We start from the raw sequence: 26,646 nt of genomic DNA on the forward strand, positions 1-26,646 counted from the left end.
TCTTGGAGAGACCAGTTTACTAACTCCTATCGGGATTCGGGGCGCCTCCTTGTGGAGATATTCCTATTGCTGAGATATCTGAGAATAACATACTCATTTCACACTTCACACACTTCCCTGAGATTCTGGGTTTTCTGGATTTTTTTTTTTTCTCAACAGAAAAAACATTGAAGTTTTAGAATTGACTCTGCAAAAGGAACCTCTGCCTGGCAATTAATGACGCGATCCACCCCTGACGTTGATTGGCTCCATCAGATGGGGGTTTGCCCTACCCCGAGGCAGACAAGAGAGTGTAACTCCTTAGTCTGGGAGAGGCTCCGGGACTTCCCAAGAAGTGAGGACCGTCCTGCCTCTTCCATCTCGCCGTGCCTTTTCTCCTCAGTTTATCTCCGAAATGGTGAGCGCGCAGCCTCTCGGGGGCATCTGGATGGAGGTTCTGGTGGTGACTCTGCTGGTGCTGACAGCCCAGGTGGCTGCGGACAGACGCCCCCCAAGTGAGTACAGAGCAGCCGCTCCCCCCAGAGAGCCGAGGCTGCGGCCGGGGGATCCCTCTCCGGTGTAAGCCCAGCCCAAAGGAAGGTCCTGGGACAGGAGGGTCCTCAGATAGACGGAGAGTCAGGGAGAAGGTTCGGGTTCCCCTCCAATGCACGTCCTTTGGCCCCGCTTCCCTTCTCTCCTTTCCTCGGGGTTCAGGACTTCCTCCAGCTCCCCCGAGAGCCGAGGGCTCCAGTGAGTGAGTCCACAAGCAGGGACGGAGCACCTGCTCCGCCAGGCGTTGGGCTGATGCTCAGGGAGGAAAGACAGACTCAAGACACTCCGTGCCCTCGAGGAGCTCAGAGTCTAGGCAGGGAGATAGCGGGCAAACAATGGGCACGAACCAGATCAATAGAGGATAAAGTGGACGCGATCAGCGGAGGAAAGGCGATGGCATTAGGGGAGTCAGGAAAGGCTTTCTGTAGATGGGTGAGAGCCAATCCTGGGGGTAAGTCAGGGAAGGCAGAGGCAGAAAAGAGGAGGGAGAAGATTCTAAGGGGGGGGGGGCAACAGAGAGCCCCCAGAGTAGGGAGATGGAGTGATCCATGGCAGGAAGAACAGGAAAGCGGGTGTCAGGGGAGAACAGAGCATTGGGGGGCCGAGAACATGAAGTGTAAGAAGTCTGGAGAGGCAGGAGGAACCCCGGTTGTAAAGGGCCTTGAAGGCCGAGAAGAGGGTTTTATATTGGATCCTGGAGGTGAGAGGCAGACACTGCAGTTTCCTGAGGAGGGAGTGACATGGCCAGAGCTGCCAAGGTATCCCCAGCCAAACTTTTCTGTCCCTCCAAACACCTACCTGGAGCCTGTCGAAGCTTCCAAAAAGATTTTGATTTGGATTGTTTGTGACAGGAAGGAGTTGCCTTTCCTGGCTTATCCTCCCAGGTGTGACTGCAAGTCCTTAAGGAAAACTGGGCTCTTGGGGAATCCCCCCCTTGTTTCTGTGGATGATGTCCCTGGGGAGGGGGAAGCTCTGTCCATCCATTTGTCAGAAGTAGGTTAGAGGCAGACTCTGGGCTGGAGAGAACAAGGGGACTGGCCCAGCCTGGTTCTTATCAGGTCTTCCGGGTCCCCTGTGAATGGGCTGAGAACAGACTCAGCTCCCACATTCCCTGATGCCCCCCTTTCCTGGATGGGACAAGGCTGGTCCTCTGACCCCCAGGCCTGTCTCCACACAGCGGCTCTTCCTGTAGCTGGGCTCTGGCCCAAGGGGCCTCTCCCAGGAGCCAGCAGGGCTGAAAGACTGCTAGTTCTGGGTAGGGAGGAAGCCCTTTGGGGTGAACACCATCCCCTGAGAGAAGCCCCAGTTCATGTCACTCCCTGGCTGTCTGGCCTGGCACCTGGCAAGACCAATCCCAGTCTCTTTGGGGTCTTCCCTGATTTCAATCCATCCCCCATGAATCCATCCCATGTTTGAGCTCTGTGGCCTGCAGGGCCTCTGGGGGAGAGCAGGCCATGGATAATGCTCATCCTGCAGGCCTGGACAAGAGAGAAGGGGCCCTCTGGAGACAGTGTGCCAGGGCCTGAGCCAGGGGGAGCCAAGAGCAGGGGGATCAGCAGGGGAATGGCTGCTTCACCAGGCAATGCCTCCAGGAACACCTAGTAGGAGCCCTGGGTGCAGGGAGCAGCTGGTGCTCCTGTGGGGACAGTCACCCAAAGTGCCCAGAATTTCAGCATCTCCCAGCCCAGAAGTGAGTCAGACCTCCAGGAAGAAGGTTCCATGTGCCAGGCACTGTGTTACCTGAGGGGCAGGGCAGTGGGACACAGAGAAAGGCCAGAGTCCAGGCACTGGAGAACCTCACAGGCTAATGGGGACAACTACATGAAAAGGTCTGGGCACTCCAAGTTCTGTTGGGGTTAATGTGTAAATCCCCAGCAGAAGGGAGGCCCCAGAAGAAAGGGGATTGGCAAAGGTTTTCCAAGAAGGCAGGATTCTAGCTGGGACTTGAAGGAAACCAGGAGGCATCAATGAGGAGGGAGAGTGTTCCAGACCGGGGGGACCCCAGAGACAGTGCCCAGAGGTAGGAGATGGAGGGTCCAGCAGGAGGGACAGCAGGGAAGTCAGTGTCACTGGTCGCAGAGCACTTGGGGGGAGGGAGGAGTAAGGGGTGAGAAGACTGGACAGGAGCAGACCAGCTTGTGAAGGACTTTGAGGGCCAAACAGGATTTTTTATTTGATCTCAGAGGGGATAGGGAGCCCCTGGAGTTTATGGAGCAGGTGGGTGGCCTGGTCAGTTCTGGGCTTGAGGAAGAACAATTTGGCATCTGATGGAGAAGAGTGTAGAGGGGGAGAGACTGGAGGCAAGAAGACACCCAGCAGACTCTTGGGGTGATGCTGGTGGAAGGGGATGAGGGTCTGCAGCAAGGTGTAGGCAGGGTCAGAGGAGAAAAGGGGATAAATCTGAGATGTGATGAAGGCAAAATGCCAAGTTTTATCAAGACCTCCTGTCTGAGAGATGAGAATGAGGATGAGCCTGGCTGTGAGCCTGGGGGCCTGGGAGGAGGATGGTTTCCTATCAGTAGCAGGAAAAGAATCCCTGTCTGGGAGGACAATGTCCACAACCTGGAGCAAGCTCAGGGAGTCATTGAGGGGTGTCCAAAGAGCACTTGGGTCTGGGTTCATCTTTTCTGTAGGTAAAAGGAGAAAAGAAGACAGGAAAGGAAGAATCAGGCAGGTTACTTGACTTGTCTGTGGGAGGTGAGGGAAGGAGGGACACAAGTCTCCAAATGCTGCAGCTTGTTAGAGCTGGTGTGAGGCAGAATGGTGATGCCATAGATCAAAATCAAGAAGTCAGGAGGAAGATTTGATTTCAGAGACAATGTGATGATGACTTTTCTATGTTTACTTTGAAGTGCTGGCCACATCCAGGGAGAGATGTTTTGCAGGAGCTGGAAATGGAGGGAGGGAACCTATGAGGAAGGGTGAGCCATGGTGAAGACTTGAGGAGGCAGCTGTCTATATAGGTGAGCAGTGAAGGGTGGGAGGGAATAGATGTCTTAAGGAAGGGAGTAGAGAGAGAAGAGAGGGAAGTAACTGAGTCATGAGTATGTGAAGTGATGGAGAAGGGCAAGAGCAATCTGCTTAGGCAAAGTTTGAGCAGTAAGAAAAAGGGGAGGACAGTGAAGGGTCACAGATACCCAGGGGAGTCAGGATGTCAGGGATGTCACCATTAGAGTAAAAGGCTTCAGGGACAGAAGGATGAGTTTAGAGGCAAAATTATTGTAATTTATCGAAGGAGGTGATTGGGGGGGGGGGCACTTCCTCTAAAGTTTTAGCGAACTTTTTACTAACCACATCTAAAATTATACTCTAGAGGACCTTGTGCTCTGAGGCTCTGCTTTTTTGAATGGTGTGAACCCTCTGAACTATTTCAGAAAAGCTGTAGCCATGCTTCACTTCATTCCCTTCTCTGAAGCAACTTCCTTCCCATACCCTTTGTTAAGCTCTTCACAGAGATGCATCTTCCTTTTTCTCACACCTCCACTCCTTCACCCTTAGAGAAAAGTCTGGAGCTAAATATTGTGATCTGATCTACTTTTATTCCTCTGTAAGATGTGTCAGACTACTGCCCTGGGATCTCCACCACTATCTTTGATCCAGTGTCCCTCCTGAGCTATTCCTGCCCTGTGTATATTCTTTCCCTTATCAGAATGCCTGCTCCTCCAAAGTGGGGCCTGTCTTTACATTTCCATTCATATTCTCAAATATAGCACATAGTAAGTGATAAGTTAATTTATTCATTCTTTCATTCATTGAAGAATAGTATTATGAACCTGGAATACTCAGTTGTGAGGGAGAGGACTGTGGATATAGATAAATATTTAAATTAAAAAAATTTTATTTTATATTATTTTAAAATCTCTTTCCAAGATTCTTGTTTCCCTTATCACTTTCCTCCCCACTCCTGGAGTTGCCAAGCAAGCTGACATGAATATTTAGAGAAATTTGTTTGAAAGAGGAAGTAGAGGAATAGGTCATAATCTAGAGAGGAAAAGACAATCAAGGGAAGACAGTTCCATATAATGAGTAGTTGTGTATATTTCAGTCCTCATACTCCAATGGATCAAGGATCTTACAGATTTTCCTTTAAAGCAATTCATAGAACTTCTTTCCAAGGTACATATCTCAACTCAGTCATGCCTGCCCATTCTTTGTGACTGTGATAATTAAAATGTTTTGGGAGCAAGGGAAATATATAACAATTATGATCGCTGAAATATGTTTTCTACTGTGTCTTGGTTTTATATAAATATAAGATGGTCGCCAGGGAATATATTCCCAATTTATGAATATGCCCAAGCCAACTGGGTTTTATAGAGAAATTTAATTTATAATACACTGATTAATCAATAGAAAAAGAGAGAAAGTAAGAAAGGAATAAAAATGAATAAATCAGTCAGTTGGTTTTATCACTCACCCAAGATCTCTCTAGGTAAGGCTTCTCATGCCAACCTCAGGCTCCACCTTCAAGAGAGCCTCCTTTTAAGAAATGTTTCCAGAGAATTCTCCTCCTTCAGAGCCAGGCTTCTCCCCTGGTCCTCCCACAGAGCAACCTCCTCAGTCCTCCTTCAGAGCCACCTCGCTCAGAGCAAAACCTCCTTACTGGAAGTCTCCCCCTCCTGTCCTCAGCACCCCCCCCCCCATCTTTAAGGAAACCATCTAAGTCCCCTCCCCTCAGTTCTCACATTTACCAATCACTGTCCATGTCTCCCCTGTGCCAATGGTGGCTTTAGTTTAACCCAGGACCTCCCAGAGGTCTGTGGCTTTGCACATGTCTGTTGAAGGTCATATTCTCAAATAATTAAATCTTGATCTATGCTGCAGCCCTTCCTAAATCCTTTTACTCTGAGTAGGGTGGAGATTGTAGTTTCAACACCTGGTTCTGTCATTCCAAGTATCTCTATTGTATCAATTCTAAAATCAATCATGACTCAAAGAACTTCCTGTTCTATGCTTAAGCATAGGTCAAAGCCCTTTTCATTGTTTAGCAAAAGGTTTCTGTCCTAAAGTAGTCTTAGGTAGGGAGGAGAAGGATCCTCCCATGCCAAGGATTTTCACATTCCAATAGAGTTCTTACTATCAGTAGGAAATTTTTCAAGTATGAAATTTCCCAATGGGGAAATTTCCAACATTCATAAGTCTAAGAAATTTTAAAGTTTACATGACTCTTGTCCATTTTCTCCCATCAATTTCCACAAAATGTCCACCCAATTTCATTGCACTCATCTTTATTGTTGACTCAGATTGTAAGGGTACCTGTGGATCCCACTGTTTGTCCATGAAGTATCTTTTTTTCTTGGCATGTTTGCAGTCCATTTTGTCTTTCTGTCATGTATTTCCTTGACAATGCCTTTTTCTCCTGCCCCTTCTTTGGAAGATTAATATATGGTAACCTGATTCTACCCACCCTAAACCCTGTCTTGTGTGTGATACTCACACTTAATTCTTTCAAGGCAGTTGTAAGCCATGTCTTACTGCCATATTGCAATCCCTAGAGAATGCTATTATTAAAAAGAAAACTTATATTTTTTTGAGAGCCATCAGGTCAGTGAAGGAGCTTTCAGATTTTCTGCCAGAAATGCAAACCATTATTCTCTTCCTGATCAAGTTAGCATCCAATTTGTGCCCAACTCATTGTCTATCTGTGTTACTATCAGATGGACATAAGAACAGACAATCTCTAGAAAATGTCCAATCCAAATATGATAAATCCAGCAATAAAACAAAGTTATTATAATGAATGGTAAAATATAATCAATACAAACAATTATTTAACATCAACAGAAGATACTTATTTTACATGGCTGCAATGTATCCATGAGTCACTCTCCAGTTTTTATGGTTGTTGGTGTAGTTATGTAAATCTTGAAATTTCTCAGACTTGTGAATGTTAAAAATTTCCACATTGAGGAATCCTCTATTGGAACAAATTCCCTACTGGGAAACATTCCCCATTTTGATGTGAGAATTTGCCAGGATCAGAAATGGGAGGACCTCTACTCCACCCGTACTTAATACTGCTTTAGGGGAGAAAACTCCTTGCTAAAGAATGAAAGTACTTGGACCCATGCTTATAATATGGCAAGGAGTTCTTTGAGCCATGCCTATTTTTTAGAATTGATGCAATGAGATGCTAGGTACCTAAAAAGGTCGGGCAAGTTTTCTCTTAATGAGATTAGTTGACTCAGCTGTGTTTTCACTGGTTCAGATTTACTGAGGAGATTAGTCGACACAGCAGCATTTTTTCTGGTTCAGACTTACTGAAGAGATTAGTCGACTTAGCAGGAATTCAGATGGGCAGTCCTTTGGAAAACGTCTACAGTGATTGGTAGATATAAGGACTTAGGGGAGGTGACATAGGAGAAAAACCCCTATATAAGAAAAAGCAGAATCTCTTGAAAAAAAATCCTTTTGGAGGATCTCTGATGAGGATCGCTTGGGAAGAATCTCTTGAGAGAGGCTCTGGAGAAGGGAAGCTCTTAGAGGACAATCTCTAAGGAGGTCTCACTGGAGCTCCTTTGAGGGAACTCTGTCCCTCTGGAGGCTCTGGAGGGAGGCCCTTTGGAACAGTCTCTGGCTGGAAGGCTCTTTAAGGAGGACTCTGGCTGGAACTCTCTCTGGTGAAGTCAGCTGAGATGGAGCTGGCCTGGTGTCACTAGGATCCTTGCTTAGACAGACCTTGTGGTGAGAAAAGACTGACTGACAAATCTCTCTCTCTTAAGAGTCAGGTCTAGGCCATATTGGCTTAAGGCCCTTCATACTTATTTCCTTTTTCTCTCTTTCTCTCTTTAATTCCACATTTGTATTAATTAAAATCTCTATAAAACCCAGTTGACTTGGGTATTTGAATAATTGGGAATATTTCCCTGGTGACCACCTTATATTTGGTTTAAAAACCAAGACACTGTAGTGAAACATATATTCTGTGGTCAAATTTGCTCACCCTCTCTTATATCTATCACAATTTATATCTTCCACCATTTTAACTCACTACAGTTTACAACATCACCATTTTATCTGTTACAGTTTAAGGCCTTCAACCATTTTAAATCTAACAGTTAGTAGGATCTCAAATGGTGAGTCAACCCAGTACATTTCAAATTCTTTATGTACACACTATCACCTAGGTTTAAATCATGAAGCAAGAAATCTATGGGGCCTGCTTGAACAGCAGCTCCATAGTTGTGTAGTTCTCGCATTTTTGTTTGTAATTGTCTGATATATGTAGCAATGCTTGTATCCCCTCCTAACAATGAGGTTTAGGCAGGGGTAAATGGTTGTGCCTGAATAGGTGGATGTCCAAATAGCATCTCAAATGGTGAGATGTGTAAATCACCTCTGGGTCTGCTTCTGAGATATAATAGGGCCAGAGGTAGAATTTCGGGCTACTTTAAATGAATCTTAATGCACAATTTGCCAATCATGGTTTTATGTTCTTTATCCATTCATTTTAATGGTCTGGAGCTCTAGGGATTATGTGGTGTATGAAATTTAGGAGTTATCCCCAAACATGAATAAATTTCCAATAAGCCCAAATCAGTAAAGTGAGTTCCTTTATCTAAATCAATACGTGCTGGCACTGTGTTATGAGCAGTAGGAAACACTTCAGGCCACCTGGTAAGTTGATCGACTATGAGCAGATAAAATTTATACCGTCCAGCTTTTGGCATAGAAATAAAGTCAATTTATAGATGCTTAAACAGTGTGTAAGTGAGAGGACGTCCACCAAAGGCTTTTCCTTGAAAGGCATGTTGATTAAAGACTTAGCTAGTGGGACAAGCTGTACATACTTTGGAGGCAATTGTAGTTATTCCATGTGCTATCCATACTCTTTTAACAGAGTCTACAATATCTTGGGTGCTAAAATGACCATGTTTATGAATGGAGTGAAAAATCTGGTTATAGAAAGCTCTACGGAGCAGGCATTTGCCATCTCATGATACCTATATTGCATTCATCTGTTTTGCTTTAAATTTCTTCTTCCATTTTTCCACTTCCTTGTCATTATAAGAAAGGGATAGATCTAAATGATCAGTAATTGTTAGCATAATTAACTCAGGGCCTTCTAAGACTGCTAGTTTGGCATTGATATCTGCTTGGCTATTTTTCCTGAAGGCAGGATCAGTGCCACCTGTGTGTACAGAGCAGTGAACAATAGCAATGGCCTTGGGGAGCTGGCTAGAAGAAAGTTGTTCAGTAATAAGATTTGTATTGGGAATATCTTTTCTAGCTGATGTTAAAAATCCCCTCTGAAGCCATAGCATGCTAACAGCTTGACATATGCCAAAGGTGTAGTGGGAGTCTGTGTAAATTGTGACTCTTATCCTTTGCAATTATACAGGCTTGTTTCAAATCTGTGAGTTCTTCACCCTGTGTGCTTACATTTGAGGGTAAGAAAGCTGACCAGAAAGTATCAAATTCAGTAACAACTGCAGCTTCCGTATAGCACACACAATCCCTTATAAATGAAGAATCATCTGTAAATAATATTAAATCTGAATTACCCAGAGGAGTTTTTAGCAAATCATTAAGAGGTTTATCATCAATGGGCATTAAAGATATACAATTGTGTAAATGTTCTCTCTGGAAGTTGCCAAATCAGGGAGCAAGGTTGCAGGATTAAGAACTCCACAGCATTTTAGTGTGACATATTCATTATTTAATAGGGTTATCTCATACCTAGTAATTCTTTGGTCAGTAAATTCCTGTGTCCTATGTCTTTTTTTTAAATTTTTTTAAATTTTTAAAAATTTTTTAAAAATTTAAATTAATTTATTTAGTCAATTTAGAACATTTTTCTTTGGTTACAAGAATCATATTATTTCCCTCCCTCCCTTTTCTCTCCCTTCCTGTAGCTGACATGCAATTTCACTGGGTATTACATATGTCCTTGATCAAAACCAATTTCCATTTTGTGGGTGTTTGGACTAGGATGTTCATTTAGAATCTACATCCCTATCCATATCCCCCCCCCGACTCATATACTCAAGGACTTGTTTTTTCTTCTGTTTCTACTCTCACAGTTTTCCCTCTGAATGTGGATCATATTTTTTCTTGTAGATCCCTCCAAGTGCTTCAGATGACTGCATTGCCACTAATGGAGAAGTTAATTACATTTAATGGTACCACAGTGTCTCAGTCTCTGTGTACAATGTTCTCCTGGTTCTGCTCCTCTCACTCTGCATCACTTCCTGGAGGTTGTTCCAGTTCCCATGGAATTCCTCCACTTCGTTATTCCTTTGAGCACAATAGTATTCCATCACCAACATATACCACAATTTGTTCAGCCATTCCCCAATTGAAGGGCATCCCCTCATTTTCCAATTTTTTCCCACCACAAAGAGCCCAGCTATGAATATTCTTGAACATGTCTTTTTCCTTATTATCTCTTTGGGGGTACAAATCCAGCAGTGCTATGGCTGGATCAAAGGGCAGACGTCTTTTAGTGCCCTTTGGGCATAGTTCCAAATTGTCCTCCAGAATGGTTGGATTAATTCACAACTCCATCAGCAATGCATAAATGTCCCAACTTTGCCACATCCCCTCCAGCATTCATTACTTTCCTTTGCTGTCATGTTAGCTGATCTACGAGGTGTGAGGTGATACCTCAGAGGTGTTTTGATTTGCATCTTTCTGATTATAAAAAATTTAGAACACTTTTTCATGTGCTTAATAATGGTTTTGATTTGTTTATCTGAAAATTACCTATTCATGTCCCTTTCCCATTTATCAATTAGAGAATGGCTTGGTTTTTTGTACACTTGGTTTATCTCTATAAATTTGAATAATTAGACCTTTGTCAGAAGTTTTTGCTATGCAGATTGTTTCCTACTTGGTTGCTTCCCTTCTAATATTGGTTGCATTGGTTTTATTTGTACAAAATCTTTTAAATTTGATGTAATCAAAAGTATTGATTTTTGTGAACCTTAGAAATTCCCAGACCCTACTTTATAAGATTGGATTAAGACCATTCCCTATTTGAGCAGTGAACTCTACTTAGATCAGGAATGTGAGAATTCTACTTCACCTACTTAAGTCTGCCCTATGGAAAGATAAAGTTGTAAACTCTTTTCTGAACAACGAAAAGTACTTAAATCCATACTTATAATAAGGCAAAAAGTTCTTAAGCTAAGTGACTATAAAGGTCAAGCTACTTGTGAATTTACAAGGAACAAAGAGCTGAGAAACTTACTCAGAGCTTTCCTGGTGTGAATTACTCAAAAATTTACACCTTCTTAGGTGTGGACTATGAATGGTCTGTCCTTTGAAAAATGTCTACTGTGATTGGTAGATGGGAGAACTTAGGGGAGGTGACATAGGAGAAAATTCCCTATATAAGGAGATGACAGGCTCCTAAGGAAAAAAAAAACAGTCTCTAAGGAGGCTGTTGAGAGAAGGAGTCTCTAAGGAGGCTCTGAAGGGAGGCTGACTCTGGCTGGAACTCCCTCTGGGGAGACTCTGTCCCTCTGAATCCTTGCTTGAGCAGATCTTATGGTGAGTGATTAAGGACTGACTGATCTTTCTCTTAAGGCTTAGGCCTGGGTTGGCCAAGGCTGCCCTGGGCTGGCCTATCCTTTTCTCATTATTTCCTTTTTTCTCTCTTTCTATCCTTTTCTTTGATTCCTCATTGTATTATTAATTAAATTCTCTATAAAACCCAGTTGACTTGGGCATATTTCATAATTGGTAATATTTCCCTGGCGGGAAACCTTATATTTGATTTAAAAACAAGACACTGTAGTGAAAACATATTTTCTACGGTCACAATTTACTCACCCACTCTTATATCTACTACAATTTAAGTCTTCCACTATTTTAATCACTACAGTTTACAATCTCAACTATTTTAACTCTTACAGTTTATCCTTCCCACTCTTTTAAATCTCACATTTTACATTTTGTAATTTTTTTCTAGCTCTTGCCTGGTTTTAAAGTCTTTCCTTTCCCAAACTTTTGATATGTATACTCCTGTGTTCACATAATTTGCATATAGTTCCCTTCTTTATATTCAAGTCATTCACCCATTCTGAGTTTATCTTGGTGTAGGGTGTGAGATATTGATCCAAACCTAATCTCTTCCATACATACTGTCTTCCAATTTTCACAGCAGTTTTTATGAAATTGTGAATTTTGGTCCCCAAACCTTCTTTTGGGCTTATCATAGACTGTCTTGCTGAGGTCACTTATCCCAAGTCTTATTTCTCTCGTCCTCCTTTCTGTCTCTTAGCCGGTACCAAATTGTTTTGATGACTGCTGCTTGATAGTATAGTTTGAAATCTGAGACTTCAAGTTCTCCTTCCTTTGCATTTTTTTCATGATTTCTTTGGATATCCTTGATCTTTTTCCTTCCAAATGAACTTTGTTATTTTTTTTCTAATTCTGTAAAGAAGTTTTTTGGTAGTTCAATGGGTATGATACTAAATAAGTCAATTAATTTGGGTAGGATTGCCATTTTTATGTTAGCTCATCCTATCCATGAGCAATCAATGCTTTTCCAATTGTTTAGATCTAGTTTTAATTGTGTGGAGAGTGTTTTGTAGTTGTGTTCATATAGTTCCTGTGTTTGTCTCAGCAGATAGTTTCCTAATTATTTTATATTATCTAGAGTGATTTTCGATGGAATTTCTTTTCTAATTCTTGCTGCTGAGATGTGTTGGAGATATATAGAAATGCTGATGACTTATGTGGGTTTATTTTGTATCCTGCAACTTTGCTAAAGTTGTTGATTATTTCCACTAGCTTTTTAGTTGATTCTCTAGGATTCTTTAAGTAGACCATTATATCTTCTGCAAAGAGGGATGTCACCAGCATTAAGATTTTCTTTAACTTTTTGACTTTTCAGTGCTACAAGTTTGAAATACATTTGTCAGAGCATGCCCTAAAAAGCTTGTGACTATAAAAATGATGCCACTAATTATTTAAATAAATTATGGGACTTTGCTTAATGATTCTGTCTGATTCCAGGACAAGATATACACACAAGAGCCATTTCACAGAGCCAAAGAAAGGCCAATCCAGGATGGATTGATGCACTTCTAGGCCAATACAAAGGTCTTGAACCTAGTGTGAAGACTCGAGGTTACTGTGTTTAACATGTGTTAAGACATAAGCTTTCCTTGTATCCACACTCACTCTGAAGATACTCACAGACGAGTATCCCCAAAACCTTGGCTCCTACTTGGCTTCTATAATCTGGTCCCTTTCTTTTCTGCCTCTCACAGTGTGGTACCTTTCTGTAGTCCTGGCACTAACTGGGTAAATGCATCATTACTTAGATCATTTTGATTGGGCCCTGATTGAAGGACCTGTTATAGATTTATTTTTCTTCTACATGGAATTTTTACACATAAGACTTTGATAGTCTATATTTTCATCCAGAAATTTTTCTTTTCTTTTGGATTTTCTGATGTCTTTTTAATATCTCTTGCCAATTGATTCATATACCTCATACCTCAGCCATGCATCCCTAACCGATTCTGAATCTTTCAATCACCCACAACACGGGGGAATGTAAAAAAAAAAAAAATCATTATTTAAATTGCAAAGTTTAAATTCATTTTGAGAAGAATTTTAGGTAAAGAAGATGCTACCTCTCTGAATCCAGAACTGAACTGTTGGAGAAGCCACCATGAAGAAGCCTCCAGACCACAAGTTGCACAAAATTGAACTTTGGGTGCGGTTGATTGAACATTTATGTGTATGTATACTTTTATGCCAAAGGGGACTGCCCCCTAACGGCTTTTTGTCAATGTGTTCAGCAATTATTGGTTTTATTCTTTTTCTCTTATCCTCACACTATTGTAATCTTTTAAGTTTATTATGTTTTTATGATCCTTTTGGGGAAAAATTAATTTTTCCAAAAATGATCACACGAGGAAATGTAAAAAATAGACTCGAATACAGGACTACAATCCCCATGAGCCTTTGCTCCACTTCCCCAGGATGCCTTGTAATCTCACCTGGGCCGAGATTGAAAAGGCATTTAAGCTGATTCAGAGGCTTTGTAGGGGCTCTCTTGGCGCTTTTTGGACTTCCGTTTTGGAGCAGACACGGCTCTTTCCATAATGTAGGTGAGGTCTAGGCCTCTGGCCTAGACACGTGTTTTTTCTTATCCTGTATTTTCTTTTAATCCTTAACTTTAATAAACCTCTAAAAAATATAATACTCCTTGCAGAGAGAAACTAATTTCTACCTGCCTCAGTCTCCCCATCTCCCCTAAATTTTAATCTTTACACTAGTACATGCTCAATCTTTGTGAATGTACCATGTGCTGCTGAAAAGAAGGTGTATTCCTTTTTGTCCCTATTTTTCTCCACATATCTACTAACTAATTTTTATTAGATTTCATTCACTTCTCTTACATCTTTCTCATTTACTTTTTGGCTTGACTCATCTAGTTCTGATAGAAGGTTCAGGTCTCCCACTAGTATAGTTTTTCTATCTATTGCATCCTTGAGCTCCACTAGTTTCTTCTTTAGAATTTGGATGCTATGCCATTTGGTGCATACATGCTGAGTACTGATATTTCCTCATTGTCAATACTGCCTTTTATCAGGATGTAATTACCTTCCCTATCTCTTTTAACTAGATCTATTTTTACTTTGACTTTTTCAGATATCATGATTGCAACTCCTGCCTTCTTTTTATCAGTTGATGCCCAATGGATTTGGCTCCATCCTCTACTTTGACCCTTAGCATGTCTACCTTCCTCATGCTTGTTTCTTGTAGACATCATATGGTAGGGTTTTGTATTCTAATCCACTCTGCTATTTTGCTTGCATTTTATGGGTGAGTTCATTCCATTCACATTTAGAGTTATGATTACCAGCTGTGTATTTCCCAGCATTTAGATTTTCACCTCTAGTCCTACCTTTTCTTTGTTCACTATTTCCTTCTACACCAATGTTTTGTTTTTAATCAGTCCCTGTAACTCCCGCCCTTATTTTACTTCCCTTTCTACTCTCCCTCCCTTCTGATTCCCCTCTTATTTTATTTACAGTCTTTTTATACTTCCCCCACCCTTTCCCTCCCTTGTACTTCTTCCATCCCCACCAGACCATTTGTTACCCTTCTACTTCCCTATAGGGTGCAAATCAATTCTCTGCCCCAATGTATTTCCTTGTTCTTCCCTCTTTGAGTCAATTTTAATGCACATAGGAGTTGATTATTTCCTATCTCCAACCTCTTTACCATTCCTGTGTATTGATGTTCTCCCCCTCCCACTGTGAGCTTATTTGTGGGATATAAATTTACCTCCTTTTTTTTTCTTTTCCCATTGATTTTAGTATTAACCTCTTTTTTTAGCCTTAGCTGTATATGTATATATGTACATATATTTATAAATACATACATATGTATTCATGTATCCAAGTATTTATATGCATATTTATGTCTTGGCATTTCATCCTATACAGTTTGTCTCTGTTGCTTCTAAGTGTGATTCTTCTAGCTGTCCAGGTGATAATAACAATTTTTAAGAGTTACCAGTGACCTCTTTTCTTATTCAGGATACACATTATTTTAACTTATTGGGTATCTTAAAAAAGTTTATTTTTTGTTCCCTCCCCCACCCCCCATTTTTTAATTACCTGTTGATGATTCTCTTAAGTTCTGTGCTTGGGCATCAGATTTTCTATTCAGGTGTGATCTTTTCTTTTCAAATGCTTGGAATTCTTCTATTTTGTTGAATGACCATAATTTCCCCTGTAAGAATATATTCAGTTTTGGTGGGTAATTGATTCTTGGTTGTAGACCTAGTTCCCTTGCTTTCTGTAATATCCTATTCCATGCCTTTTCGGTCATTCAGTGTCAATGCAGCCAGATCCTATGTTATTCTCACTGTGGTTCTATGGTGTCTGATTGACTTCTTCTTAGCAGCTTGTAATATTTTTTCCTTAGTCTAATAATTCTTGAATTTGGCTATAACATTGCTGGGTGTTGTCAGTTGGGAATTAAGTACAGGAGGGGATTTGTTGATTCTTTTGATCTCTACTTTTCCCTCTTGTTCTAGAACATCAGGGCAGTTTTCTTGGATAATTTCCTATAATATGATGTCCAGGCTTTTTCTTTTGTCATGGTCTTCTGGTAGACCAATGATTCTTATGTTGTCTGTCCTGGAACGATTTTTAAATATGTTTTGTGAATGAGGTGCTTCATATTTTCCTCATTTTTTTCATTCTTTTGATTTTGTTTTATAGTGTCTTGCTGCCTTGTGAAGTCACTTGCTTTTAGTTATTGTATTCTGGATTTTAAAGACTGGATTTTATCCCTGGCTTTTTGGTCATCTTTCTCCTGATATTTCATCTGCTTTGCCTCATTTTCAAGCTGATTGATTTTGGCTTTCAAGACACTATTTTCTGTTTTCAGATGACTTATCTTTTTAAGTTCTTTTCCCAGTTGTCTTCAGCCTCTCTTAATTGTGTTTTGAATTGTATTTTGAGTTTTTCCAAAGCCTGTATCCAATTTGCTGGGTTTTCTGTTTTATTGCTTGGTGTTCCTTCCTCCTGCAGTGTTCCATTTGCTCTTTTTTCATTGTCTGTACAGAAGCTGTTTATTGTAATTTCTTTTTTCTCTTCCTGTTATTTCTTCATATTTACCCCTTCTTTACTACCTGCAGTTGTCTGTGCTCTTGCTCCTCTCATTTATTTTTATTTTGGGCTTTTCTATCAGCCTTCCCTCTTGGAGTTTTGTCAGAAAATCTCTCAGCACAGTCTTTGGGGGAGGGTTGTTGGAGCTTGAGCTTCCCTGCCCTCTGAAGATTTTGATGGGATTAGGTCAAGCTAGGTTTGGCTGGATGTGCCCTGAGGCCAAAACCTCCTGGAAGGGGGTAGCAATATCGATGGCCTCCACTGCTGCAAATTGGCTGCCCCTCTGCACTCCTTCTCTAACTGCTTCCCCACCACCTGTGTTCAATGCTCTGATCCTGGCACAGCTTTTCCCAAAAGGTACTCCCTCCATATCAGTGCCTTTGCCTGACCAGAGGTTCTAGCTGCTGCTGAGGCTTAGGGTTTTATGTGGAGGGAGGGGTCCTGGGATCTTCCTTCTTCCTTCCCCTTAAACCAGAATGTTCTCGAATTCTGACTTTTGGGGGGCATAACTTTTAGGTTGAGTTCAGCAAGAGGGTTCATTGGCTCTGTCTTGTTGTTAGGTTTGATTTTCAGTCCCCTAGGAACATTTAGTTTGTAATTGATAAGGGTTTTCAGAGGTCTGAATTTTCGCAGCCTCTATGCCTCCATCTTGACTTTGCCCATCCCTATGTCTTAATAACAATGCCTCGACCTCATGTCGGTACATTAAGGTCAGAGGGCATCCCAAAACCATATTGGCAGATTTGGTTACCAACAAAACTGTGGCAGCCACACCTCAAAGGCATGGTGGTTCTCCAGCAGCTATTGGGTCAAGCTGCACTGAATGATAGGCTATGGGGAATTAAGTAGGTCCCAACAGTTGAGTTAGATCACCTGAAACTTCCCATTTCTGTCCATGGACGTAAAAGGTAAATGATGTATCATAATTTTCGATGCCTAAAGCAGGAGCAGACAGGATAGCTTGTTTTAAATTTGAAAGAGCTGTTTGATATTCTGTTTCCAATATAAGTGTTTCAGGGACCAAGTTTTTTGTGAGTCCTACAGGTGACTTACTGATTTCCCCACAGCAAGGGATCCACTGTTGATAAAATTGTGTTGCTCCAAGAATCACCCTCAATTACTTTTTAATAGTAGGAGCACTTGATTTTTGTTTGCTTTTGATATGCTTAGGAGAAGTTAAATGGGACCCAGGAGATTTATAAAATGAAGCCTAAATATTGTACCTTGGGGAGACAGCACTGAACTTTGTCTTTGAAGACCCTGTGACCTCTCTTATGTAGCTCTATAAAAGGGTGCTTGCTATCCTCTCGGCATGTTTCAGCATTTGATGAAGCTAAGAGCAAATCATCCCTATATTGGATTAAATGGCTGTATTTAAATTTAGTGGCATCTGTATAAGTAATTAAGAATTGTGTAAACAGCATAGGACTGTCCGTGAACCCTTGAGGCAAACGGGCCCAGGTCCTTTTGGAATCCTTCCAGGTGAAAGCAAAGATGTGTCTGGAATTTTCATGTATAGGTATAGTAAAGAACACTGAGTAGAAGTATATGGTACTACTGAAATGTATGTAGTTGTGCTAGGAATAGAAGAAATAGTAGTATTTATGGTGAAAACTACAGAGTATCTCTTTATAATGTGATTGTTCCCAGCTCTCAAATTCTGGACAAATCGATAGAGATGCTTGCCATCAGGTTCTAATTTCATTTTTTAATAGGCAGGTTGGGCATATTGTATTCAGACTTGTAGGTAATTATGATGCCTTGGTCAATCAGTGAGTTTATTAGAGGGCTAATGCCATCAATTGCATCCTTTGAAAGAGGGTAAGGAATGGAAGGAGGTAGGCTAGATTTTGTTTGAATTTGGACAGGGACAGCTTATTTAAGTAAGGCAACATCAGAAGATGAAGTGGCCCAGAGAGACTCAGGTATATCAGTTGTGGTCTCAAAAATAAGAGTCTCCTTCATCTCATGAGTATGAAAGATGTACAGGTAATAAAGTTAAGGATTTATCAGGTAATTCCAGTGACATAGAGCCATCTGGAGAGTCTGTTATTGTGTCCACAAGCTTGCACAAAAGATCTCTCCCCAGAAAATTGGTGGGGGAGCCAGGCATTAAGAGGAAAAAGTGTTCCACGCTAAAGTGTCCTACAGATAACTATTCTAGGGGGAAACTTGGGAACCTTAGGGGAGTCCCTGATACCCTGACATTTGTTGAGCCAATGGAATTTAATCAGGTGTACTCTTTAATATAGATCTGGAAGCTTCTGTGTCCAAAAAACTATCATCATAGGTGTTACCAATCTTTAATTTTTCATGGGGCTCATCAGTATGGGGAGGGCAGTGCATTGGGACAACAGGTAGTAAAACGTCAAGGTCTGGAAAATTAAAGGTTGTATCCTCTGATTCCTGTGATCCTTGTTTCTATAAGAATTTCTCCAGTGGGTGTTATTTCTTATTGTCTGGATTAAAAGCCTGCAGTTTATCATTGTATTCCCTCCTCTGACAGAAGTGGCAGGTAAGGGACTGATAGTTACATTCTTGGAGATGGACTAGTGCCTTTGGTTGAGTATGATCCCTTTTGTTTATCAAACTTATACTTTAAAGATTTGATTTTTTACATGGTTTCTGTGAGATTATAAATCTTCATGTTTTTCTTTTTGACCTTTGGAGATATAAACAGTAGTTTTCCTCTACTGTTCAAGGTCCATCTGGGGCCATTTTGGGCAATATGTTAAAATGATCCTGTACCACCCTGTAAGAGTTGTTGACAATGTGTTGCTTTATTTGCTTAATATCTTTGTCTTTAGAAATATCGACCTCTAGGTACCAACCCCCAAGCTCAATGACCTTATCCATGAATTGTGAGGGTTTCTCATCATCAGATAGTTTGAGCCTTTCAAATTTTGTCCATGCTTCCATGACTTTGGAGTATTCTAGCATTGCTGTTATAATGGTCTCTCTACAACAATGTAATTGCAAACAGTGCTAGGGGCTGTTATAATTCCAGTCAGTATACTGAGCAGGCCAGTGTGTTGCATTATGCTCCTGTACTTTGTTAACATTTAAGATGATCTTATTTTTTCTCATATTCTGTTAGAAAAGTGTTGAGCAAAGTCTCAACACCCTTATGAGAAGGATCATATTCATAAAATGTTGGCTATCTTCTTTGTCACAATGATAGGTTCAGATTAAAAATGAGGAATATCATATTTTAATTCTCTAATATCTCGAGGAGTGAATGTTATATGGTGTTTTAGGGCTACCACATCTCCATTGCATTCTATTTTGGGCACTTAATTTAAGGGGAAAAGAATTTGTAGGAATCACTTGATGTCTGTGATTCCTTATAAGTTGACTGTGGAGATATTGAGGTAATATGGGTAGGAGCAGTTATGGTAGCCAGATGAGATTCCCTTGGGGCTGAAATTGGTGGTGTGGTGGGAGAAGTGACAGGAGAGGATAGAGGATTAGAAGGATTAGGTGAGGTAAGAGTTGAAGAGCATGAAAGAGATGTGGCAGAGTGCAAGAGAGTAGAGTCTGTATCTGGTATATAGGAGAGGGGTGTATCATCTCCATTTCTTGAGAAATAGGATTGTCCTCTCTTAGTGGTTGAGGAACAGGCCTACAAAATTCAGACTTGTTTTGAATAGGATCTTCATTTGTCATTAGATCCTGTAAGAAGTATTTGAAACTGGCCAGTTGAATTTGCCTGTCAGCCTGCATTTCTGCTTTAATCTTTCACATAGTAGCATTTTTTGATCTTAACACTGTTGATCAGAAAAACAAAATGTCCTAGGAATCATAAGGAGAAGGAGGTCATCTGGAACCTTAAAGGTCCCTAATTGGGCAAAAAACAGAAAGCTTTCATGCAAAGTAGCATTTATGTTGCTTGGCATTTTGATCAAAAAGAATATACAGGAAAAGGAAAAGGGGAAAATAATAATTTGCAACATTTATTTATTTATTTTTGATTATTGTTATTATTAGGGGTGGGAATAGGGTAAGTGGAGGGGTATGTAGGTTATTTCATTTCATATAATTTTGTTGTATTTTTATTCTTAAGAGGGAAAAATTTCATTGATTTATTTGTTGCATCCCTCTGGTGGAAGCAAATAGGCACTGCAGGTAAGGAGGAAAAAAGGAAAAAATTAAAATGAAAAAATTATTGCTCAATATTGACTTCTAGTGGCCAAAATGTAGCACTACAACAGGGAGGGCTTAGGACCATGGTTATGGGTAGCCTTTGGAGCAAGAGGTGTTGTTAGGTTCTGCCAGAAATCAAAATGGAGGACACGACTACAAAATTGGGCAGGGTCTGGTTTTGTGGTTTTTCCCAAAGGCAAAATGACTCTGGAGGAGAGATAGTAGTAAACAGGATTCGTTAAAACAGGGAGAGGGCCATGAGGTAGGCTGGGGTGGTTGAAAGCAGGCCAGGACCCTCCCTTCCAAGGCAAAGAGCCTAGCAGATGTTAGGAGATGTCTAGCTGCCCAACATGGAAAGAGGGCTCCTCTCCAGGCTTGGTTGGGACTGGGAGACGGAGGGTAATCCTCCTCAGCAATAAACAACAAGGCAGTGAGACCAAAGGAGCAGGGTGGTACTGCAGAAGGGAAGCTGGGGGTGATCAGGGTCCAGCAGCTGCTGGAGATAGTGGCCCAGGCTTGCTCCATGTTCTCTCCCCTCCCGGAGAGGCTAAGTGATCTGATGCAGATTTTATCTGTGTAATCAGGTGAAACATTTTTCCATGTTAGTCTTTCTGTGGAAGAGTAAATCCTCCAATGGAAAAAGAAGAATAAAGAGAATGAAATCGATGCTAATCACGTGAGTAATTTACACTCGCAGGAAAGGGGCCAACCTGAGCCTCTGAAGGTCCCTGAAAAGGGCATGAAAAGTGCCTGTTGCTCAGGTGATGACATTCTAATTAGTCCATCACACTGTGGACTTGGGGCGGGACTGGAGAAGGAAGTGGCGCAGCCCGGCAGGATCTTTGTCTGTGGAAGAGCCAGTGAGGGAGCCGGACGTGAGGCTGGGAAGAAAGAGGGAGGAGTGTGTGGGTGGTCTCAGAACGGGAAAAGAGCTACAGTGGGTCCTCCGTGTGGTGTGGAGCTTCTGCGGTGAATCTGGGGAAAGTCAGACAAAGGGAGCAAGTGTGAACGGGCTGTGCTGCCTCCTGACAGAGGGGAGATCTAGATGCACCCGAAAACCAGAGGAATGTAGCTCAGGATCCTCTCTGTGATCTGTGACTGCTCGCAGCGCCCCCTGGTGGCTCTCTGCCTCTCTGCCATGGCGGGAGGACACGCCCTCCTGTGCTCTGTCCTGTCAGCCCCGCCTCCAGCTCCTCTTTCCAGGTGGAGCCTTACCTGATTCCCCAAAGGCCGCCCCCCCCCCCCCCCCCCCCCCCCCCCCCCCGCCTCGGGCTCCTCCTCCTGGGTATCCCCAGAGTCTACACTGGCACATACACTGGCCACTCCCACTTCCCCATAGCACTGGGGATTGTTCCGGGTTTCTATTGGCCTCCTCAGCACCCAGCAGGGCACACAGGAAGCCCCTAATAAATGCTGGTGCCTGGACTGACTGCTGGGGGAGGACAGCTGTGGGGGGAGAAGCAGAGACAGGGGAGTGCAGTGATGGTGACCTCTTTGGGTCCTGCCTCACCCCTCCCCCTCCACTGTGTGCTCCCACCCTGTGTGTGGGGGGGGGAGGGGCCAGACTCAGCCAGTCAACAAGGGGCCTGCCCGTGCCCAGAGAGGTCTCGGCCTGCCATCTTTGGCACTTGTGTCCATCTTGTGTTAGTGTAAAGGAAGAGGGAGATTCACCAGCTGGAGGTGGAGGGTGGGGTGGCAGGCCAGGCAGGGAGGGAGAGCAAAGGCTTGGAGGCTGGAGGTGTAGTGCTGAGTTTGGGGAGCAGCGTGGAGGCTCTTTCACTGACACAGGACTTGTGGGACAGGGAGCAGCAGGAGAGGCTTCAGGGAGGCTTGAGGCAGCCTGGGGAGGCTTCAAATGCCAGGATGAGGGTTTAGCATTTCTCCTGCAGTCATAGGGAGCCAGCACAGGTTCTTGAGCAGGAGAGGTACCAGGTCAGACAGGATGACAATGATTTCCTCACTGGAGGTGGATGATGGTGATGTCAGTCAGTCACTCAGCAGGATTCGGCCCTTGTATGTGCCTTCCCTGCCCTGTGCTAGTTACACACAGAAAATGAATCTTTTCTTCCCTCTCAGAGCTGAAGTTCCAGAAGGAGGAGTTAAAGAAATGGGGGAGAGGCTGAGGGAGGAGCCTGGAGGACAGTCTCAGGAACTAGGAGCAGAGCCTCCATGTGGAGGCTGTTTTCAGCCTCTTCAGGGCCCCTTTTGGGGTTTTCTTGGTAGAGATACCTGAGAGGTTTGCCATTTCCTTTTCCAGCTCATTTGACAGATGAGGAAACTGAGGCAGACAGGGCTAAGTGACTGTGACTTGTCCAGGGTCATACAGCTAGGAAGTGTCTGAGGGAGGACTTGAACTCAGCTCTCCCTGACTCCCAGCCCAGCAGAGTGCTCTGGGTGGGGCCTCTCAGGGTGTGGCAGGGTGTGGAGGGTGTGTCCATGTCCATGTCCGGCTCTGCAGGGGGATAAGGAGAAGCCCAGGAGGGAGGGATGAACATCAGGGAGGGGGTTAAACTCTGTGAGGAGGCCTCTGGGTGGTTGTTGGGGCAGGTCTCACAGTGTTTGCCCAGGCTGGGGTAGTTGAGAGGCAGCTGTGACACAGGGCACACACAGTTCTGGTCTGGGAACCTGAGGTTCTGGGTTCTAGTCCTGCCTCCACCCCAGACTTGCTGTGTGACCCGGGCAGTCACTTGCCCTCTCTGGGCTGTGGAGGGGTGGAGCGGAGCATGTTCAGGAAGACCAGCGGGAGGCGGGCGGGTCTGCTTTGGTGGGTCAGGCTCAGGCTGGGGGCAGCGAATGGAGGGCTGAGAGGTCTGTCGGGGCTGACCCGGCCCCGGGTGTCCCCTCAGAGCACTTTACAGAGTATTCCACATCGGAGTGCTACTTCATCAACGGGACGGAGCAGGTGCAGTTTGTGGAGAGATACATTACCAACGGAGAGGAAACCGTGCGCTTCGACAGCAACGTGGGGGTGTACCAGGCGGTGACAGAGTCGGGGCGGCACGATGCAGAGTATTGGAACAGCCTGAAGCAGCGCCTGGAGTACGCACGGGCTGCAGTGGACACTTACTGCAAGCACAACTACGAGGGCTTGGAGCCCTTCTTAGTGCGCAGGCGCGGTGAGTGGGAGCCCCGGAGGGCAGGGAGGGACCAGGGGAGCCCAGCAGGGACCCAGGGAGAGAGAGCAGCAAGCGGGAGAGGGGCGGAGCAGAGAGGGGAGAGGGGCGGAGCAGAGAGGGGAGAGGGGCGGAGCAGGGAGGGGAGAGGGGCGGAGCAGCGAGCGGGAGAGGGGCGGAGCAGGGAGGGGAGAGGGGCGGAGCAGGGAGGGGAGAGGGGCGGAGCAGGAAGGGCAAAATGAATGGGGAGAGACTGGGGGCTCCGGAGGGAGGGAGGAGAGGGGCGGCGCAGAGAAGGGAAGGAACCCTCCCCCGGCACCCCGCACTCCCCTCCATCCAGTTGGGAGGTTCTGATATTCTAACGGGAGAAATGGACGAGCCCGAATCCTCCCCTACTGCAGTCAGTGGCTCCCTGGAGTCCGGCTAACACCGCTAAAGGGAGGGAAATCCCCGAGTCTGGAGCGTCTGGGTCAGAGCAGTCTACACCTGAATAAAGCGGTTCCTCTGGGTCCTGGCCCTGAGCTCAGCAGAGGCTCTCCGGGGTCCGCTTTCTCCCCGGCTCCTCCTCGTACACAGACTCCCCGGAGGCCAGAGGCCAGCCTGGACCAGGGAGCCCGGGGCTGCCTCCCTGCCTGCAGCTCCTCCTCCTTTCTTGCAGTGGAGCCGGAGGTCCTGGTGTATCCATCCAAGACGGCTCCTGTGGGCCACCACAACCTGCTGGTGTGCTCTGTGAGCGGCTTCTACCCCGGGGCCGTGGCGGTCACGTGGTCCGTGAATGGGCAGGAGCAGAGGGCTGGGGTCGTGTCCACAGGCCTGATGCGCAATGGCGACTGGACCTTCCAGACCCTGGTGATGCTGGAGGTGACCCCCCAGCGCGGAGATGTCTACACCTGCCACGTGGAGCACTCCAGCCTGCAGAAGCCTGTCCTGGTGGCCTGGAGTGAGATGGAGCTTTTAGCTCTTCCCCTGCAGCTCTCCCATTGCTCAGGCCATGGAAGGGGCTCTGGGGGGGCCTCTTTCCTTCTGCCCTTGGCCAAAACCAGTCCTCCGAGCCCCCCCCCCCCCCTTTGCCCAGCAGGGCCCCCTGATGTCAGGGCTGAGCCAAGAGCTCTGGGAGGCTGGAACCTTGTGAGCCTCCTCCCTGGCCTCCCCCTGGGAGTCTGGGATGAGCCTCCAGACTCTTTCCCCTGGGCGGGGGGGAGCTGGGCTTGGAGACAGACTGATGTCAGGGAGCCTGGGGAGCTTTCCCTTCCTGAGCCCTGGGGGGCCCTTCGCCCCTCCCTCCCTGCCTTTCTCACACAGGATTTAGGCAGCTTCTCAGGCCCCCCTGAGCCCCGGGGGCTCCCCAGAGCAGGCTGCCTCCTGGAGGGACAGCCCTGATCCTGGTGTCTCTTCTCCCCAGGTGCCCAGTCAGAGTCTGCCCAGAGTAAGATGCTGAGTGGTGTCGGGGGCTTCGTGCTGGGCCTCATCTTCTTTGGGGGTGGCCTCATTGTCCACATGAGGAGTCAGAAAGGTGAGACCCCCCTGGGGGAGCCCTGAGCCCCGCTCTGTGCCCTCCCCGGGGGAGAGAAGGGACCTGATGGGGCAGAAATCTGCACCTGGCTCAGGGCTGAGGGGTGGCCTGACTCTGGAGTCAGCTCTTCCTCCCCAGGAACCTGAAGCAGGGAAGGGGCCAGATCCCAGGCCCAGGGTCTTTGCCAACCCCACATTCCCCAGCAGAGACTGCCTGGGGAGGGATCTCAGGGCCAGCTCTCAGCCCCTCTCCCCCTCCCAGTCCCTCCTCCCATCCCCTCCCAGCATTGTCCATGGAGGGATAAAGCATGGATGAAGTGCTGGTCTGAGGTGTCAGGTCTGGGTTAGTAGTGTTAGGAGCCCCTGTCCCACAGTGCCCAGAACGGTGCTTCCCTTTGCTCCTGGGATTGACAAGTCTGTCTGTCTGTCTCTCTTCCTTCTTTTCCAGCTAATCGTGGTTCACAGCCTGCAGGTAAGATCCTTCTCCCCAGCTGGGATCCTGGTTCTCTTGGCTACAGCCTCTGCCCAGTGCAGCCTGAAGCTAAAAGAGACTTGGGGGGCCCTTAGTGGGCAGAAGTGGTTCTCCTTGTGGGGTCCGTCCCACCCTGGACTCTTCTCTGACTCTCTCTTGTCCTCTGCAGGGCTCCTGAGCTGATCCCTGAGGCTGTGTCTCCTGGAACTTTTGCCTCCCCTCTCAGCCTCCCTCCACCATTTGGAGGCCCCCTGCTTGTGCCCAGATATCCAGGAGGTCAGCCCTCCTGACCCCTTCCCTGGAACAGCTCCTTTGTTGCACCTTTGACTCTGTCCTGAATCCTGCAGTTCAAAGACCCCCCTCCAGTCTCCCTCATTCCCACACCAGGGTTTCATCCATTTTTGTCCCTTGAACCTCCACCCCAATAAATGAGAAGATTGAGAATCAGCTGGGAGCTGGTAACAGAGAAAAAGTAGGGGGAGCAGGGAGGAGACTTCAGTCCTTGGAATCCTTAGAATCAGTGTGTGAAATGCTTCCAGAGGGGAAGATGGCAGCCCATCCACACCTTTTTTTATCTTGATTGTCTCCTGTCTGTGCCCTTCCACAATCCTGTAGAGGGATTCCAGTGTCCTGGGGGCCTCTCTCTGCCCTCCTTGTCATTATGTGGATACCAATGGCCCTCCCAGGCTGTCTGCCCATCTATCCTCCCCTTTCCTATGGGATGGCCCCCTTCATTGTGGCCTTCCATCTCTCTGATGAGGTTCCTGCTATCACTTCTGCTCCTTTCTTCCCTGGTGATGTCCTGGAGCCTCTGTTTGCCCACTGTGTGCCCTTCCGCTACACTTGAATGAAATTAAACTTTTACTCATACCTTTTGCTATTATATCTTATTCAGTGTTTACTATATATATCCTCCATCAGACCTTCTCTAATTACAACAATAAAAAAAGTTTTCAGTGTAATGATCCCATTGAGCACATCTATCCAACAGCATATGCAACAGTCATACTCACAGTCTGTCTCTATTTCCTTCATGATGGATTTGTTTCCCTTCTGACCAAACTCAGTCATTATAATTATATAACATGGCGCATTTTTTTTCTATATTGTTGTCTTTGGGTATGTTTATTTCCTGGTTTTGTTTGCAGTGTTTTGCATCAGTTCCAAGTCTTCAGAAATTTTCTCCAGTGTCTCATATTTGTTCTTCCTTCTGTTCTAACAATGCCATTCAGGTGCAAATTTGATAAGTCAGGCAGGATAAAGGGGAACATCCTGCCACATACATAGA

The 26,646-nt window shown here is 44.9% G+C and overlaps 1 protein-coding gene across 2 annotated transcripts; it reads left to right on the forward strand.

Annotated features, from left to right (window-relative positions):
• Positions 1-201: 201 nt before the first annotated feature.
• On the forward strand, positions 202-26,462 carry LOC130453556 (H-2 class II histocompatibility antigen, E-S beta chain-like). Of its 2 annotated transcripts, XM_056818238.1 has the most exons (6): positions 295-494; positions 23,108-23,377; positions 24,033-24,314; positions 24,777-24,887; positions 25,335-25,358; positions 25,528-26,462. In XM_056818238.1, exons 1-6 carry the CDS (start codon positions 395-397, stop codon positions 25,539-25,541), a joined length of 801 nt encoding a protein of 266 aa, XP_056674216.1. In that variant the 5' UTR covers positions 295-394; the 3' UTR covers positions 25,542-26,462. The 2 variants fall into 2 exon arrangements, 1 of the variants encoding a protein (XP_056674216.1); XR_008916549.1 differs by lacking the exon at positions 25,528-26,462 and having other exon boundaries at positions 202-494; positions 25,335-25,362.
• The last annotated feature ends 184 nt before the right edge of the window (positions 26,463-26,646 follow it).

This window comes from Monodelphis domestica, chromosome 2 (assembly GCF_027887165.1).
Source record: "Monodelphis domestica isolate mMonDom1 chromosome 2, mMonDom1.pri, whole genome shotgun sequence".
NCBI lineage: Eukaryota > Metazoa > Chordata > Mammalia > Didelphimorphia > Didelphidae > Monodelphis > Monodelphis domestica.